Here is a 17,452-nt window from a genome sequence, read left to right as displayed (position 1 = left end):
TTCCACTGTTCTCAAATATCTTAATTTTTATTTTTCTGCACAAAATGAAATGAAATGTCAATAAATCAAGAATAAAGAAAATCAATCAATCAGTAATAAATAAATGTAATAATAATAATAAAATGGCAAATAATAAAAAACTTAAGAAACCACATATAGTTGGTGGGTAGACAAATTTTTTTTCAGATTACAATTAACAAAGCATTATTAGAGCCCTGTAGACATGACAAAACACGACTATAGTCACATTTATACTTTTTTTATTTACAACATATTGCGCAACTGCAGGGTCTTGAGACACATGCTAACTCGCAATAGCCAAATAGCCAAAAACTTACCACTTCCACACGGATAGGGAGGATAACTATTAACAGTTATTTAACCTTTAACATGAACATTAATCAAACGTAATATTTTTTCTGGGTACATGATACCATACAGCATCCATGTCAAACTTGCGCAGGCCACACTAACATTAAACTTTCATATCAAGGCGGGGGCCTCAAACTAGTGTCCTGTGGACCACATTTGGCCCGCGGGCCACGTGTTTGAGGCCTAGACAAATACTGGTGAAAAACTAAGCCAAATCAAGCATGTGATTGACTCTATGCAGTGTCCCCTGAGGCGAAAAGATAAAAGCTGGAAGATAAAAAGAATATCTTTTAACAGGCTTAAAAAGTTATGTTTAAAATATAAGTTATATTCTGATTATTCTTACGTATATCACATTTTATCTGTAGTATTGTCCTGTGAAAACATAGTGTAATAAAAATGTGATAGGTGTACTGACTTTTATCAAATACAGTAGTTGCTCTGTTGGATATTCATTTTGCTAATCTGAGTGTTCAGAAAACGAGACTTTTTTATTGTACTATAAAAAAAAGACATGCCCACCTCTGCTGACGATTCCCCGCAAGGGATTGTGTGGTGACGTCACATGGCAACGCAGGTGAACTGGTCGTCTCACGACGGCCAACATACACACACAGCAAATAGCCTTCCGCACAGCTTTAAGCGCATGAAGACACACAGGAACTAGAGCCGCCTGCGGGTGATTCTTCCATTGGAGAGGGCGGAGCTATGTAAGCAGCTATCTGACACGTAAGACTCCTACGTAATTTCCAAGGAAGAACTTGCGTCTTTGGTAGAAGTTGGATGTGGAAACATCGCCGACTTGATGTAGTTGACCTGTAGCGTGTCTGTAGAGAGGTTGGACGCTCCTAAAGCGCATCAGGAAAGAGGAGCCGACGCGCAAGATGAGATTTTCAACCTTTTTTTCTGCCCTGAGGTCGCTGGGCCCGGTAGTAATCGGCATTTCTTTAGGATTCTCCTTGAGTTTGCTAAGTGTGAACTGGACAGAAGAAGCATGTTATGTGGACGGGCACGACGCTGATGGCGCTGCTTTGGCTCAGGACGAACACTTTAAAGGAGCTAGAAAGACCAATTCCATTTCAGTCCTCAACGACTTGGAGTCCGAGGCGGATTTCGAACCACGAGTAGTCCCGTATAATCAAGTCAAGCCAAGTACTCCTAAGAAAGTTTTCAGGTAGGTGTGATCGCTGTATCATGAAGTAAGCCAATACTTAATAAGTCTAATTTTAAGTGGCATGTGGTTTACAAACTTCATCCGAATTAAGTGACAGTTATACAGTGAAGAAAATAAGTATTTGAACACCCTGCTATTTTGCTATTTCTCCCACTTAGAAATCATGGAGGGGTCTGAAATTTTCATCGTAGGTGCATGTCCACTGTGAGAGAGATAAACTAAAAAGAAAAATCCAGAAATCACAATGCATGATTTTTTAACAATTTATTTGTGTGATACAGCTGCAAATAAGTATTTGAACACCTGTGTATCATCTAGAATTCTGACCCTGAAAGACCTGTTAGTCTGCCCATTAGAAGTCCACCTGCACTCCATGTATCATCCTGAATCAGATGCACCTGTTTGAGGTCGTTAGCTGCATAAAGACACCTGTCCACCCCATACAATCAGTAAGACTTTAACTTGTAACATGGCGAAGACCAAAGAGCTGTCCAAAGACACCAGAGACAAAATTGTACACCTCCACAAGGCTGGAAAGGGCTACGGAGCAATTACCAAGCAGCTTGGTGAAAAAAGGTCCACTGTTGGAGCTATCATTAGAAAATGGAAGAAGCTAAACATGACGGTCAATCTCAATCGGAGTGGAGCCCCATGCAAGATATCACCTCGTGGGGTCTCAATGATTCTAAGAAAGGTGAGGAATCAGCCCAGAACTACACGACAGGACTTGGTCAATGACCTGAAAAGAGCTGGGACCACCGTTTCCAAGGTTACTGTAGGTAATACACTAAGACGTCATGATGTGAAATCATGCATGGCACGAAAGGTTCCCCTGCTTAAACCAGCACATGTCAAGGCCCGTCTTAAGTTTGCATATGACCATTTGGATGATACAGAGGAGTCATGGGAGAAAGTTTTATGGTCAGATGAGACCAAAATAGAACTTTTTGGTCATAATTCCAATAAGCGTGTTTGGAGGAAGAAGAATGAAGAGTACAATCCGAAGAACACCATCCCTACTGTGAAGCATGGGGGTGGTAGCATCATGCTTTGGGGGTGTTTTTCTGCACATGGGACAGGACGAGTGCACTGCATTAAAGAGAGGATGACTGGGGCCGTGTATTGTGAGATTTTGGGGAACAACCTCCTTCCCTCTGTCAGAGCATTGAAGATGGGTCGTGGCTGGGTCTTCCAACACGACAACGACCCGAAGCACACAGCCAGGAAAACCAAGGAGTGGCTCCGTAAGAAGCATATCAAGGTTCTAGCATGGCCCAGCCAGTCTCCAGACCTGAACCCAATCGAAAATCTTTGGAGGGAGCTCAAACTCCGTGTTTCTCAGCGACAGCCCAGAAACCTGACTGATCTAGAGAAGATCTGTGTGGAGGAGTGGGCCAAGATCCCTCCTGCAGTGTGTGCAAACCTGGTGAAAAACTACAGGAAACGTTTGACCTCTGTAATAGCAAACAAAGGCTACTGTACCAAATATTAACATTCATTTTCTCAGGTGTTCAAATACTTATTAGCAGCTGTATCACACAAATAAATTGTTAAAAAATCATGCATTGTGATTTCTGGATTTTTCTTTTTAGTTTATCTCTCTCACAGTGGACATGCACCTACGATGAAAATTTCAGACCCCTCCATGATTTCTAAGTGGGAGAAATAGCAAAATAGCAGGGTGTTCAAATACTTATTTTCTTCACTGTACTTCAGGCCTGAATGTGTGTTCACATGCAGCCCATAAAGGTGACACGGCAAGGGGAGAGACCCTCATCACTCAGGCGGTCTTGGTTTCCGTTTGGTCACACTTGACCAAATGAACCATACTGGCAGAGCAAACGGAAATCAGGGGTCTCAAACTCAATTTACCTGGGGGCCACTGGAGCTAAGGTCTGGGCGAGGCTGGGCCGCTTCAGGTTTTCCAAAAAAACCCAACAAAAAACGCATTTATTAAAAACAGAAAAATTAATAAACTTTGCTTTGGTTCCGATTTTCTACAAGAAAAGCTCTGATAAAACATTCCACTGTTCTCAAATATCTTACTTTTTATTTTTCTACACAAAATAAGATGAAAAATAAATAAACAAATCAAGAATAAAGAAAATCAGTCAATCAGTAATAAATAAATAAATATAATAATAATAAAACAGCAAATAAAAACTTAAGAAACCACATATAGTTGGTGGGTAGACATTATTTTTTCATATTAAAATTAACAAAGCATTATTAGAGCCCTGTAGACATGACAAAACACGACTATATTCACATTTATACTCTTTATTTACAACATATTGCGCAACTGCAGGGTCTTGTGACACATGCTAACTCGCAAACTAGACAGCTAGCGACCTAAACAGCAGCCTCCAAGTTATTTCCTTTAAAAAGCCAAAAACTTACCACTTCCACACGGATAAGGAGGATAACTATTAACAGTTATTTAACCTTTAACATGAACATTAATCAAACGTAATAATTTTTTCTGGGTACATATCAAACTTGCGTGGTCCGCACTAACATTAAACTTTCATATCAAGGCGGGGGCCTCAAACTAGTGTCCTGCGGGCCACATTTGGCCCGTGGGCCGTGTGTTTGAGACCACTGATCTAAATAACTTACTTCAATTTACTATGAACACTATGTATTTTAAGCACATCCATATGTATGCTGTGTTTACTCGTGTGTTACTACTAATGTGTACCTAATAAACTTTAGCCAAGCAGCGGAGAACCTCAGACACCATACTGTATTTTTGCTGTGTTGATGCATTCAAAAGTCCAACTTTTCCTGGATTCTGCCCCTGTTCAAATATTAGCCCTGGCACCCCAAGAGACTTGATGTTTAAAGTCCCTTTAAAAAAGGTGACCTGCAGGGTTCTTGGAAATACAAAGCACACAGTAGATGTCATATGCTTAAACAGAAATACATTTTCGGTGCACTAATGTTTGCGCTGCGTTTTTGTCAGAAATATGATGTTTGGTTTACATGGACTACGAGTTGGATGTCGGTTTGTTTCAAGTAGATGTGTACGTATAAGTGTCCTATCAATGATTAATCAGATGGTCACCGTTTTACAAATAGATGCCAAAGCGCCTCAAAAACGCATCTGATAATAAAATTGCTTATTCTATTGCAGAAACATTTACAAAAATCATCAAAACTTACGTACTTTACTAATTAGATTTTCTGATAACATCTAGCATTATAGACAAATCATATGAGCCTTTATCCAAATGGAAGGCATTTCATGACGTGTGGACTGATTGTTCGGAACTGGTTTGGGTGAGGGACCCACCATCACCCCTTTAGATTGCTCGTGGTTATTTCTTTCATGGTGATTTCAAATATGACACATAAATGGTTAACTATGATGCACATTTCCAGATCCACACATCTGATGTATAAAACGCATGAAATACAGTGAAACACATTCTAAGGCTAAACAAGAGACGGAGTTAGCACATTTTAGGCTGGAGACCAACCACAGTTAAGTCGGGTTCTAGAGGATAACAATGACGTGGCATCACCAGGACTCACTCCTTATCTGGACATTCCTCCATCTATGGGAAGTGTGGCTTTTTGGCAGGAGTAAGGGACACTCTTCGCACGAAAGGAATTTGCCAAAACATTTTGTGCAACTTTAGGTCAAGTTGACCTCTTCTTTAGTGCAAATTGTGTTCACAGAATGATTCATTCTACAATATAAATCCTCCCTTTTGGGGTCCCCAAACCCCCAAAACAAACGAAAATGTACTTTGTTTATATCTTTGTGTCCCAACAACATTTCAAATTGTGAGTTTCTTGAATCGAGTTAACGGGGATCACGATGCATGTGGCTCCTGAAAAAAATGGGCATAGGGCAATGGCTCATCCTGGGGCAAAGGGGCAAGGGTAGAGTGAGTTGATCTCAATGACAGAATACATTTGCAAGATTAAGATCTACCCGTCGGGAATCTGTGCTGTAGACATTGTACTCAGTTGCTATTTGGTGTCTCTTTCAGGGCAAAATACATAAGCACAGAATTGGGGATGCGCGAGCGTCTCTTCGTTGGAGTCCTGACGTCTAAAAACACCATAAACACCCTGGGCGTAGCTGTCAATCGCACTATTAGCCATCACCTGGACCCTGTGGTCTTCTTCACCGGCACACGCAACCGCAAAGTCCCCCATGGCATGTTCGTAGTCACGCATGGGGACGAAAGGCTAATCTGGAACATGTTTCAGACTGTTAAATACATCTTTGACCATTATATCAAAGACTATGATTGGTTTTACTTGGTCCAAGATGACGTCTACACTGAAGCCGACAGAATCAAAAATCTTGTGGATCACCTGAGTATTGATCGAGAGCTGTATATGGGCTGTCCCGAGGAGTTCATTGGTGGCGAGATGGAAGGAAGGTACTGCTACGGAGGGTTCGGGTACCTCCTGTCTCGTACCCTTCTTCTTCGGCTTCAACCGTTCCTAGAAAACTGCAGGAATGATATCCTCAGCTCCAGGCCTGATGAGTGGCTCGGGAGATGCATCATTGACTATACGGCTACAAACTGTGTCAACAACTATGAGGTAAGGAACGTATTCTGTATGCCATAACTTGCAACATTAGTTATGTACAGATGTTTTTTGGCAATAACAGAGCTTTTTATTATGCAGCTTTTATACACCACAACAACGGATTTGATATAAAACTGTTATCCAAGTGCCATCAGTTTTAGCCTCAATAAGTGAAAGGCATGTTCTCTTGGCTTGATTGACCTGGGCCATTCATTAATGCACAATTCGGAGTGGCCAATTAACTTAGCATGTTTTTGGAATGGAGGAGGAAGCCGGAGTCCCGGTAGAAAACCCACATCTGCACGGGGAGAACATGCAAACTCCACACAGAGATGGCTTAGGGTGGAATTGAACGCCGATCTCCTAGCTGTGAGGCCTGCGTGCCAACCACTCACCTGCCATGCAGCCGCATCTTCAACATAAATAATATAAAATAAGTCTCACACATTAGCGTTGGCAGTGTACTTCCTGGTGGCCATTGCCTCATCACTGACACCCAGAGGCTAGTATGGAACACTACTCTACTTCCACTGTTTCACTTCAGTCATTTTATTAAGGAGAGTTAATACAACACATGCAGTGAACATTCACACAGGATCTGCTGTCGGCCACTCTCTCCACTGCTAACCTGCTGGTAGCACTCAGCTAACCGTCAACTCTCTCTACATTCATGAAAAATTATAATAAAGCACTGCACTGAAATTTATGCCAGTGATGATTTGGACACCACATGATTTTTAGATCAATCCATAATTAAATGGCATAATTTGGCCCCATAACTACAACATATCTTCTTGCTTTGCGTCTGGTCTGTATTAGAAGCAAAACGGAAGGCTTTTGATGCGCTTCTCATGCTAAATAACATGCGTGATGGCGGCGGACATGAAGGGTGTGTTTCCAGCGTATACTGTATCTGTGTAGCTGAAATAGTGTGCTTATTTTGTAAACAGCACACTATAGATATATACTTTGGATTATATGTTGTTCCTCCTCTTCTCCATCCATACATCCACTTGGTTTTAACTTGCAAGAATCACATTCAGGCTACATCGTGCTGATATTTTCTTCACTTTGCTTTCCTGTGTGTCGTGTTAAAGTGGAGGAAAAGAAGGCAGCGAAAGGGAAAAAGGGAAAACTGATCGGAGAAGGTCATTTCAAACAGCTGTGGGAAAGTTATAGCAAGGATTCTGAACCGTCATGGCCTTGACCTGTTTGTACTTAAAAGTGAAACACGGCTATATAAAAGTATAATTACTGGGCTTGGTTATATATAATATTTATATAACGGGGTAGGTTGCTAATACCCTCCTTTTACTATGTGGGCTGGAGAGTGGAAAGAAATCAAGAGAAGAGCCGTGAGTTGTCTTTGGTGGGGAGGTGACAAGCCAACGTTCTGATTTGTCAACCAGTGTGGGATTTTATTCATTCATTAATCATGCTGTAACATTTGTTAAACTGATTGAAGATAATGACCGGCAAAGCACTGACAGCTGTGACGCCCAACCCTACAATATGTTGTACGGGTGCTATGACTAATCATTTGTGTTAAAATATTTGTGCCCAGATTTTCTACGGTCTAAGTGAGCCAAAACCAACCAAATTTATGGAAAAAGCCAACTGTTCCCACAGAGCTTCACACAATGAAGTAATAGGGATCACTTACTCGCTTTCTTTTTTAGAGACCATGCTGCATATCTTATTTCCACGACCTTACTGGTCTGTTAAGTTTGGTCTGTGATTGTTGTGGCCTAAATCTGCCCCAATCTGTTGTAAGTAGGGGTGAAACTGTACATGATGGGGCTATGGCTGCTAGTGTAACTTTCACTCAGCCCAACATTTGACTAGCAATAATCATGGCTGGTGATAGCACCAAGCCGAAACAGAGCTAAAAAAATAATATCCGTCTGTGAAGTCTCCAATTTGGGAACACTTTCCTGGTAAAATGCGTAAATGGACAACGGCAAATTGATTGGATGAAAGCAGTGTGCCAGGATATGTCAGTTGAGATTGGGAACAATAGATGATAAAGGAACTTTACATTTCTTTAAAATTCAACAATAAGTCAGACAGTTACCATTGTAGTTGCACTTTCCTAAAAAGAAACATTGTAGACTATAAGATATGATATTATGTGTAATTTTGTTTTTGTAATTTGTGAATCGTACATAGGCACTTGGTCGAGTGGTTAGTGTGCAGGCTAGGAGACCCGAGTTCAATTCCATCCTCAGCCATCTCTGTGTGGAGTTTGCATGTTTTCCCCGTGCATGCATGGGTTTTCTCCGAGTACTCCGGATTCCTCCCTCATTCCAAAAAACATGCTAGGTTAATTGGCCACTCCAAATTGTCCATAGGTATGAATGTGGGTGGGAATGGTTGTTTGTCTATATGTGCCCTGTGATTGGCTGGCCACCAGTCCAGGGTGTACCCCGCCTCTTGCCTGAAGACAGTTGGGATAGGCTCCAGTACCCCCCCACGACCCTTGTGAGTATAAGCGGTAGAAAATGAATGAATGAATTGTTTAATAAAAAAAATTATTAAGGCTGTTTTCTTTAAACTCACTGAAAATTATTTAATTGTGTAATTTCTATAATTAATTTAAATAGAAAAAAAATCTTAATTTCATTGATTTTAATTAAATCAAATTTTCATTAAAATGTAATTTTTCATGTATTCAAAATATTTATTTTAATTTCATTAAAATGACTGAACTGTGAGCTCATAAAATCAAACGCAATTTTAATTAATGTTAAAATGATCATTTTCATTGAATGAAAATGTACTCAATCTCGACCTGGTAAAAACAAATGCAAACTTCTAGCATAAATGTTTTTTTAAAAAAAAATGTAAAATCTGTCAAATTCTCCTTCTGTCGTAGGGGCTCCGCTACCACCACTACCAGTTGGGAAAAAACTCTGATCCAAGCAAAGAGGAGAGTGAGCAGTTCAAAAAAGCTCTGACTGTCCATCCAGTGTCTGACCCTGAACAGATGTACCGGCTCCACAGATACTTCACTGAGATTGAACTGCAGAAGACTTACGATGAGATTGCTAAGCTCCAGGTAAGCGGATTTTCAAGTGTCACAAATCAAATCGCCTGTTATCTCTGAGGTAGGTCCAAAAAACTTGTGGTGGAGTATTCCCCCCCTCAGCGCAGTATTACATGTCTCGCTTGATGGATGCATTTGTTTTCACGTTCCACAGGCAGAAATCATGAATGTCAGCGTGGTGGCATTTGAGGGCAACCGAAGTGCCCATTGGCCGATTGGGATCAACCCACCCTTTGAACCAAATACTCGATTCGAAGTTTTAAAGTGGGAGTACTTTACAGAAGAGGAGATGTACGCATGCATAGATGGATCCCCAAAGTGTGAACTGCACGGCATTGACCGCATGGATGTGGCTGATGTCATTGACGTAGCTGTAGGAGAGCTGAACAAGAAGTACAAACCGGTCTTGCTCCTGAAAAAGCAGCATCTGATTAATGGCTACAGGCGCTTTGACCCCACCAGGGGCATGGAGTACACCTTAGATCTGCAGCTCGAAGCGGTCAACCAAAAAGGTCGTAGTCGTTCAATCTCGAAGCGTGTTCATTTGGTGCGACCTTTGAGCCAAGTAGAGATCATTCCCATGCCCTATGTCACAGAAGCTACAAGGGTTCATGTCATTATACCAATATCTGTGTTGGAACGGGATTATGTAGAACATTTCTTGAAGGTCTTTGCCTCAAATTCATTTGAGACAAGTGAAAACGCCATCCTCACCTTCTTATTTATTTATGACCCAGTGGAGGCACAGCAAGTTCACCAGAATGACATATTTGCTAGCGTAAAGACTGAAATAAACATCCTTGAGGGGAAATTCTCCTCAGTGAAAATCCCTTGGATCAGCGTCAAGACGGAAACACCATCTCAGATCAAATTCATGGACATCATTTCAAAGAAGCACCCGGTTGACACACTGTTCTTCTTAGCGGGTGTTAACACCAATATCAATGCAGAGTTTCTGAACCGTTGCCGCATGAATTCCATAAACAACTGGCAAGTGTTCTTCCCCATCCATTTCCAGGATTACAATCCCGATGTGGTTTATCACAACGAGCCGCGTCCGACCACAGTCGACCTGGGCAAGGACTCTGGGCATTTTAATCGCAGGTCGTTTGATGAAGCTTGTTTTTACAATGCAGACTATATGGCAACACGCACAAAAATGCTTGAAGATGTCCAAGAGAACGAGGACATCCTAGAGACCCTGGACATTTATGACATGTTTGTCAAGTACTCGGGTCTGCATGTGTTCAGGGCCGTAGAGCCAGCCTTGCACCAGGGTTACCACTACCAAGCCTGCAACCCACGGCTTAGCGAGGACATCTACCACCGGTGCGTTCAGAGCAACTTGGAAGGTCTTGGTTCTCGCTCCAAACTCGCCATGGTTCTGTTTGAACAAGAACAAGGAAATAGCACGTGATAAAGCAACGCAGTGAAACCTCTCTGTGTTGGCATGTGTGCAAATGGAAGCTGTGGGTTTCTTGAAATGACTTCCTGGGTCAAAGGAATTTGGATATGTCTGAAAATAATAGCAACTTCACACAGAATGTAATATATTACAGGGTTTCGAAACAGTTATGACACATGGAACCTGGCTTAAAATGAGTGCAGTACATTTGTAATTATTCTTCAAAACATGTTTACAAGACTTGTCCTTTTCGAAGAGTTGGCACAACCAAATGGCTATGTTTGTCACCACAGTCTGAAAGATGCAACAAGTCATATTTGACCACTATGCTTGAAGAACAGGGCCTTGTTGTGCAAGTAGTTAGCCAGTTTTCATGACTAGGTGTTGACGCGTGGCCAGCAGTGGCACAGCACGGCTCTTTCTCTGCACCCGTCGCCTCTGACAGTGACTGGGATCTTTATCTAGGTTTTGCACTAAGGGGTAGGTTGCAATTTTTGGTGATAGACAAAGCACTGCGGCTATTCAAAGTCCAAAGTCAACCAAATATAGTGGACCCTCGGTTGGCATGCACCCCCTTTTAGCGTATTTCCGGTCAAGATCTTACGCAAACATTTTTGATAATTTTGTTATTTATACAGTGCGTGAATCCAACTGTTTGTAATGTACAGTATTTTTATCGCATAGCGTTCCTCTTAGCAGCTTATTAGCATTGTCATTGTCCTCCCAGCTCCATCACACTACTGAACTGTAGTTCTTTGCTAGCTAATACAGTTACGCCACCGTTATTATTCCTCTCTATAAAAGGAAGGCGGTGACAAGCGCCTTCCAGCATGCCCTCCATTCCTTCAGGATGGAATAAGTGCTGCAAGCGCCTCTCTGAATTTTATTGTCCCGATTAGCAAGAATATTGATGTTCCACTCACATTAAATACGTTATTTTATACGTTATTAAATACGTAAATACGAAAGCTATGGTGTACAATACTGTGTTTCTGCAACATTATATTAATGGCGACATGCTGACCAACAAACTGGTAGGTGCCATTATCCAAATCAGTGCAGTCATTCAGTACACACAGACGGTAGGCAGGGCTTGTGCATGAAGCTGGGAGGAAATCTTATGGCATCCTCATCATCGTTTTCTGTCCTGTATTTGATCAGAAAATGTGCAAATTCAGCAATTTTTAATTAAGAAAATGTTATAAATGAATGGAAACAGGAAACAGGAAATACATACATTTCTAATACAGTTCAATGGACATAGTAATTTTGACAAAATTTGACATTTTCGTTACAAAAGGTCTTCAATGAACCTATCCATTTTTTTTACCGCTTATACTCACTAGGGTCACAAGGGGTGCTGGAGCCTATCCCAGCTATTTTCAGGTGCGAGGTGGGGTACACCCTGGACTGGTGGCCAGCCAATCCCAGGCCACATATAGACAAATAACCATTCCCACCCACATTCATACCTATGGACAATTTGGAGTGCATTTCAAATAGTTGTCTGCACATAAAAGTGTGTCATGCAAACATTACCTGGGTGTGGAACGGATTAATTGGATTTGAAAAATGATGTATTGGATGAAAGTACATTTCAGGACCTTCCGGAAGGGATTAATGACGCTAAAAGAGGTTCCACTCAAAAAGATTTGCGGGTGGTTTGCACTATTACAGAAGAGGGTTTTAGGTTCGAAACTGGTTTTTGGAGTTAAGATGTTCTGTGTTTGCCTGCTCTGGTTCTCTCCAGGTGCGCCCCACAGATCAAAAACATTGAACGTTAGGTTAATAAGAGGGCAGAATGGATACTAAAGAGCTGCATTTAACTTATTTGCAGATGTGAATATATTCACTAGCAAAATTGCTGTAATTGTGCCTTGAAACTGAATTTTATATGATGGTTCTTTTGAAATCATATTTGTGTTAATTTGCAGTTCAGGATCTGCACTTGCTGTATTTTTTGTCTGTTTTTTGGTACTGATAGCACGTGGTTTTGTATCTTGAAGCCTGTTACAAGGACTGGCATACTGGGTCTACAGGAACTGGGTCCACATGTTGTTTGTGCCTCAAAGCACGGACCGGAGCTCCCCCCTCCCACATTTCCTGTTGGTTTTTGGTGGACTGAATCTTGTGTAGGAAAAGTGGTGTCCAAGTGAGTTCACAAATTCTTCTCGGAACTGTTTATATTGCTAAAACTGTACCCAGACAAAGCCGAGAAGAACCAAGTATACTGTAGGAAAACAAAATAAAGAAAATGTATTCAGTCTAGTTAGTGTTATAGATATGACCAAGGTATGACACATTCGCTTGTGTTGTCTATTTACTGTAATCCTAAACTTAGTAGGACACTTTTACTGACAGTTTATGAGAATAGGAGCAATACTAGAATGGTTTTTTTTTTTTTTTGAGGTTACTAAAAAGTGCAATATTGCTGCTAAAGCCACTGTGGAACCACCAGCTGGAGTACATGTTTGCTTATTTGACATAGCTTACGGTACTTAATACTGTCGATCAGCGCTTTTCATGGCGGTTACTTTCTGGGACCACCGGCCAATGGCGGAAATCAGCGAGTATTTGAGACACACATAAAAATATATATTTTTGACACATGGCTCATTCTTCCCCAAATGATTGAATGAAGTAAATGATGACTGATTTAGGGTGAATGAAATGTGTTTTCTGTGGGAAACAACAGCATATTTTGTGGTGATTCCTGTGCCGGGATCCACTGTATATATTTTTTTTGTCAAAGTTACATGCTGATTTTGAACACACGCGAGGAATGTGCAGTTTGGTACCGGGGATTAAAAATAATCCCTGTGATGCCCCCCCGGTGTACTTGTGGATGTTGTCCAATGAGAATTACAGCTGGCTTGTAGGGAGGAAGTGCTTTAGGGATGTCAGCAGCTAGGAAGATGATCAAGGATTTTTTTTTTCAATATTTTTACTGTAAATTGAATTCAAACAATTCCAAGCGAGAAATGAACATTTTTTTCTAAAGGACCAATATGTAGCAGAACACAAAGATTGAGTCCATGATAACATAACGGAAATGTCATTATGAACACTGCACTTCATTTATACAGTCATATACATATTGGTCCTTTTTCATATCCTTCTTAATGAAATTTGCCTGACCAATTTCAATCATGCATTTTACAGTGAATGACATTGATTACTGTATGTTGGAAACACCATATTCTGCAGAACGGTGGTAATTCTGTGTATTGTTGTATTTGTTTTAACCAACTTTTTTTTTTTTTTAAATATAACTTTTTGGTTCTCATGCATGTTTTTGACAAGCACGGGCTTTCACAAAGATGGTGCTCTACTGACATCATCATATTCATGCGAGATGATGTTTAACAGCTAAGTGAACCTTCCAAAAACCACTGTGAATTACGGCGATGACAATATGAAGTTATCGTGTGGCGAGAACATCGGAAAAGCCATGCCACAATGTTCAAATCTGCTGCTTCCATATTGTTACTGAAAACTTTTCACCTCAGGATCCAAACTTTCTCAAATACATAATTTATTGCCGTGACATTATGATTCAAAGACACACATTAAACAAACCAGATCTGGGAGACATTGACCATAATGTCTTATGTCCCTATAACAGGTTTTCTTTGCCTTTTTTACTTTTCACTTTCTATGATTGTTTTTCCCCATTTCCATGATGGCATTTAGATTTTTCTTGGTCAGTTTGTTTTTTTTCCATCACAGAACCAAATTGGTTTATTTTATGGTTCTGTTATAACCAAAGTAATGGAAACAATATTTTTTATCATTGACACAAATCATTGCATGAGCTGTAATTCTGAATGAACTGTGAATTGTTGTAATTTAAAAAAAAAATAAACAAATGATTACTGGTCATTTTTACTGATTAAAACATTTTATTCTATTTTTTGCCGTGTGTAAAATCCTGTTTGTCCTTTAGGTGTCAGCAGAAGAGCACGTTACCATTCCAGTACCGGGTACCATTTGCATAGCATAGCAGGTGAACATTTATTAATATTATATAATACGTATCACCGTGCTTTTCATTTGCTTTATTTGTCTGCATATCCTCAAAGGAACTGGCGCCAACATTCTTACCCATTTCTGACCTGAGTCTAGGTGGAGTAAAAACAGGGAAAATGCTGCAAACCTAATTACAGTTTTAGTTATGTCAAGGGTCTATATGTACTCCCCCAGGCATGTTGTAAAACCACATAATTACACAGCAGCTGGGACTTAATTGTAAGCCATCATTTTGTACTTTGTTTTATGTACAATCCCAGGACTTTCTCCTCCTACACAGGAGTATAGCTGCTTCAAACCATTTTTGGGGGGGTGGGGTTGGGGTTCATGCCAAGGTTATTTTGAAAGACATGTCATGGAAAATGTTGCCAGTTAAAGTTAATGACATTTTTCTCCCCAGTTCTTGTATTTGAGGTTTGCAGCCGTTCATTTATCGCATTCAGAAGCTCATACACGGGGCCCCCCTTGGTCAAAATGTGTCATCATCAAGAATTTTGGACTCTGTGGGGAATAAACAATCACATTGGGGCAGCTATGGTCACCACATCTATAGGACCTAAGACATTTAACACTACAGTAATCCCTCACCATTTCAAATTCACTTTCAAATCGTAGTGTTTCAAAAAATATTAATCTCGAAAAGTGAGCTCGTTTGAGGGAAAAGAATCTGGACGACCATGGAGTAAGAAAGCTAGGTGTTATCTTGTGTCTTTTGAACTTTTGTGTCTTTTTGTGTCTTTTTGAAATAATATTAATGCTATTGTGTTGTTGAATACGGCCTATTACGCCAAAATATGCTTACTTAAATAAATTTGACCTACTTCCCTACTGAAATTTAGCATTTACGAGCCTAATGTCATCCAATACTTCTCTACAAGAGAGGAGAAATATGATCTCAGGGAAGAACTACATTTGAAACACTTATATGCTAGGACTACGTTAAAAAGCCATAGCATTTCAGTATGTGGAATCAAACTATGGAATGGATTGAGTAAGGAAATCAAACAATGCACAACGATGAGCCAATTCAAGAAACAATACAAGCAGTTGATGTTTGATAAATACATAGATGAAGAGTATTGAACCAGTCATGATGTGCTATATATATCACTATATTGACGGTTACTATGGTACCCATTATGTCATTGTATGGTCATATCACCTCTTACAAAAAAACAACCTTAAACTGTATTATATGGAAAGCAGGAAGTGAACAAATGTAACAGTTACTGATTGTAAAAGTACCAGATGGAGGGGTAGGATTTAATAAGCTTTGCTTCTTCCTACTCCTTTTGGACATGTGGAACTGTGAACTGATTATGTGATGCACTCAATTGTAACCTGATGCATGTTCAAATGAAATAAAACCATTACCATAATAATGACTCAATGGCTGCTGTGGTGTAGTGTTAAGTGTTCTGGACCTTGGAGTGGATGCCTCGGGTTTGAATGTCTTTTTTTTTTATACTCCCCTGTCTCGGGCTGGCTTGGGATTTTTGCCCTATCTGCGGCCCAATGGATCAATGCATGTACTCGGAAGGCACAACTCCTGTCATGCATGCTGTACCCTAACCAGTCACGTTAGATGATAAATCCAGTCAGGGCCAAAACCAGAGCTGCTTCAAAAAGCCTTCACCTATTAATTTAAAGGGGACCTATTATGCTCATTTTTTGATCCTTTGTATTGAGTTGTGGACTCCTATAGAGCAGCTACACACAATAACCTGCACAGAAAATGTTCTAGATTTTCCAGAATCTGTATCTATTCCAGCTGTCATTTGTGCTTTCTGCCAAAACGGTCTGTTTTCATTTATTCTACCCATGGCCTGCCTCCGGGCATGCCCACTCTGCGGTGATTGGTCACACTCCCAAAGTGCTTCCTATCTAGTATGTACCATATAAGGAAGTCTGCCCCTCTGTGATGTCACACAGGAACGGTTTTACCATGCCTTTTCCAAAATGCGCAAATCTCATTATCAGAAATTTGGCATGGTTTAACACGAGAATACAATAAGCGTAAGTGGAGAAAAAGTGAGTATATAGTACATTTAAATCAACATGTGGGTAAATGTAATCACAACGCAAAAAACAGGAACAAATGTTCACCCCGCTCTGATGGTTTTCTCTTATCAAATGTTATGATTTCCCTCTGAAGACAGGTTTAGGCTGATAGGATTAAAGTGACTCAGAACCCAGCAAAGAGTTGTGGGGAATCCCAAGAATGCAGGCTGCATGCTGTTCCGTCTGCCCTCCAGAACCCAGCATCCACTCTTACGTCGGCATGTCCTTTATCTGCTGTTTACACAGGTTTTAATGAGCGGGAGAACAGAGGTCGAGACATGGACGGCATCTTGAGGAAGAAAACAAATGCTCTTCTGATTAGCATTCAAGCGAACTTTGCAGTGGAAAAGTCCTGTATTCTTAACACATCAGGTCCCTGTGCGACTTGCCCGAGACTGGCCGCTATTATTGATGACAGCAGAGAGGATTGTTATGCATGGCCTGTGTGGGATGCCATCAGAGAATGTGATTGGGAACCTTTTGAAAATGTCAAAGTGACACATGATTATGAATATTAAACGGTCATATACAGCCCATGATTACTTGACAGGAAGAGGGGATTTGACAGATTGACGGTCTGCTGAAGCTCACCAGTCGGTGTGCAGGTTACAGCTACACCATGCACTGAGCAAATGATTGGGGGAAAGGATTTACATTTAATTTCCTGTAATTTAACATATTTAATACATTTCCCTAACAAGAAACTTGTAAATTCTGTGTTTTGTTTACTTTTTGTCACTCACTCACTGATCAAAGATACTATCTTTAGCTGTCTAACAACAAGGTAGGAGCCCATGTGGGTGGACGCTGT

The 17,452-nt window shown here is 40.6% G+C and overlaps 1 protein-coding gene across 1 annotated transcript; it reads left to right on the top strand.

Moving 5' to 3' along the window:
• The first annotated feature begins 1,042 nt into the window (after positions 1-1,042).
• On the top strand, positions 1,043-15,956 carry chpfa (chondroitin polymerizing factor a). Its single transcript, XM_058083062.2, has 4 exons — positions 1,043-1,546; positions 5,548-6,112; positions 8,976-9,158; positions 9,301-15,956. Exons 1-4 carry the CDS (start codon positions 1,257-1,259, stop codon positions 10,561-10,563), a joined length of 2,301 nt encoding a protein of 766 aa, XP_057939045.2. The 5' UTR covers positions 1,043-1,256; the 3' UTR covers positions 10,564-15,956.
• The last annotated feature ends 1,496 nt before the right edge of the window (positions 15,957-17,452 follow it).

The sequence above is a fragment of the Doryrhamphus excisus genome, linkage group LG12, assembly GCF_037039965.1.
Source record: "Doryrhamphus excisus strain RoL-2023G ecotype Guam linkage group LG12, RoL_Dexc_Guam_v1.1, whole genome shotgun sequence".
NCBI lineage: Eukaryota > Metazoa > Chordata > Actinopteri > Syngnathiformes > Syngnathidae > Doryrhamphus > Doryrhamphus excisus.
Note: the sequence above shows the minus strand (reverse complement) of the source record. Positions and strands in the feature narration are given on the sequence as shown.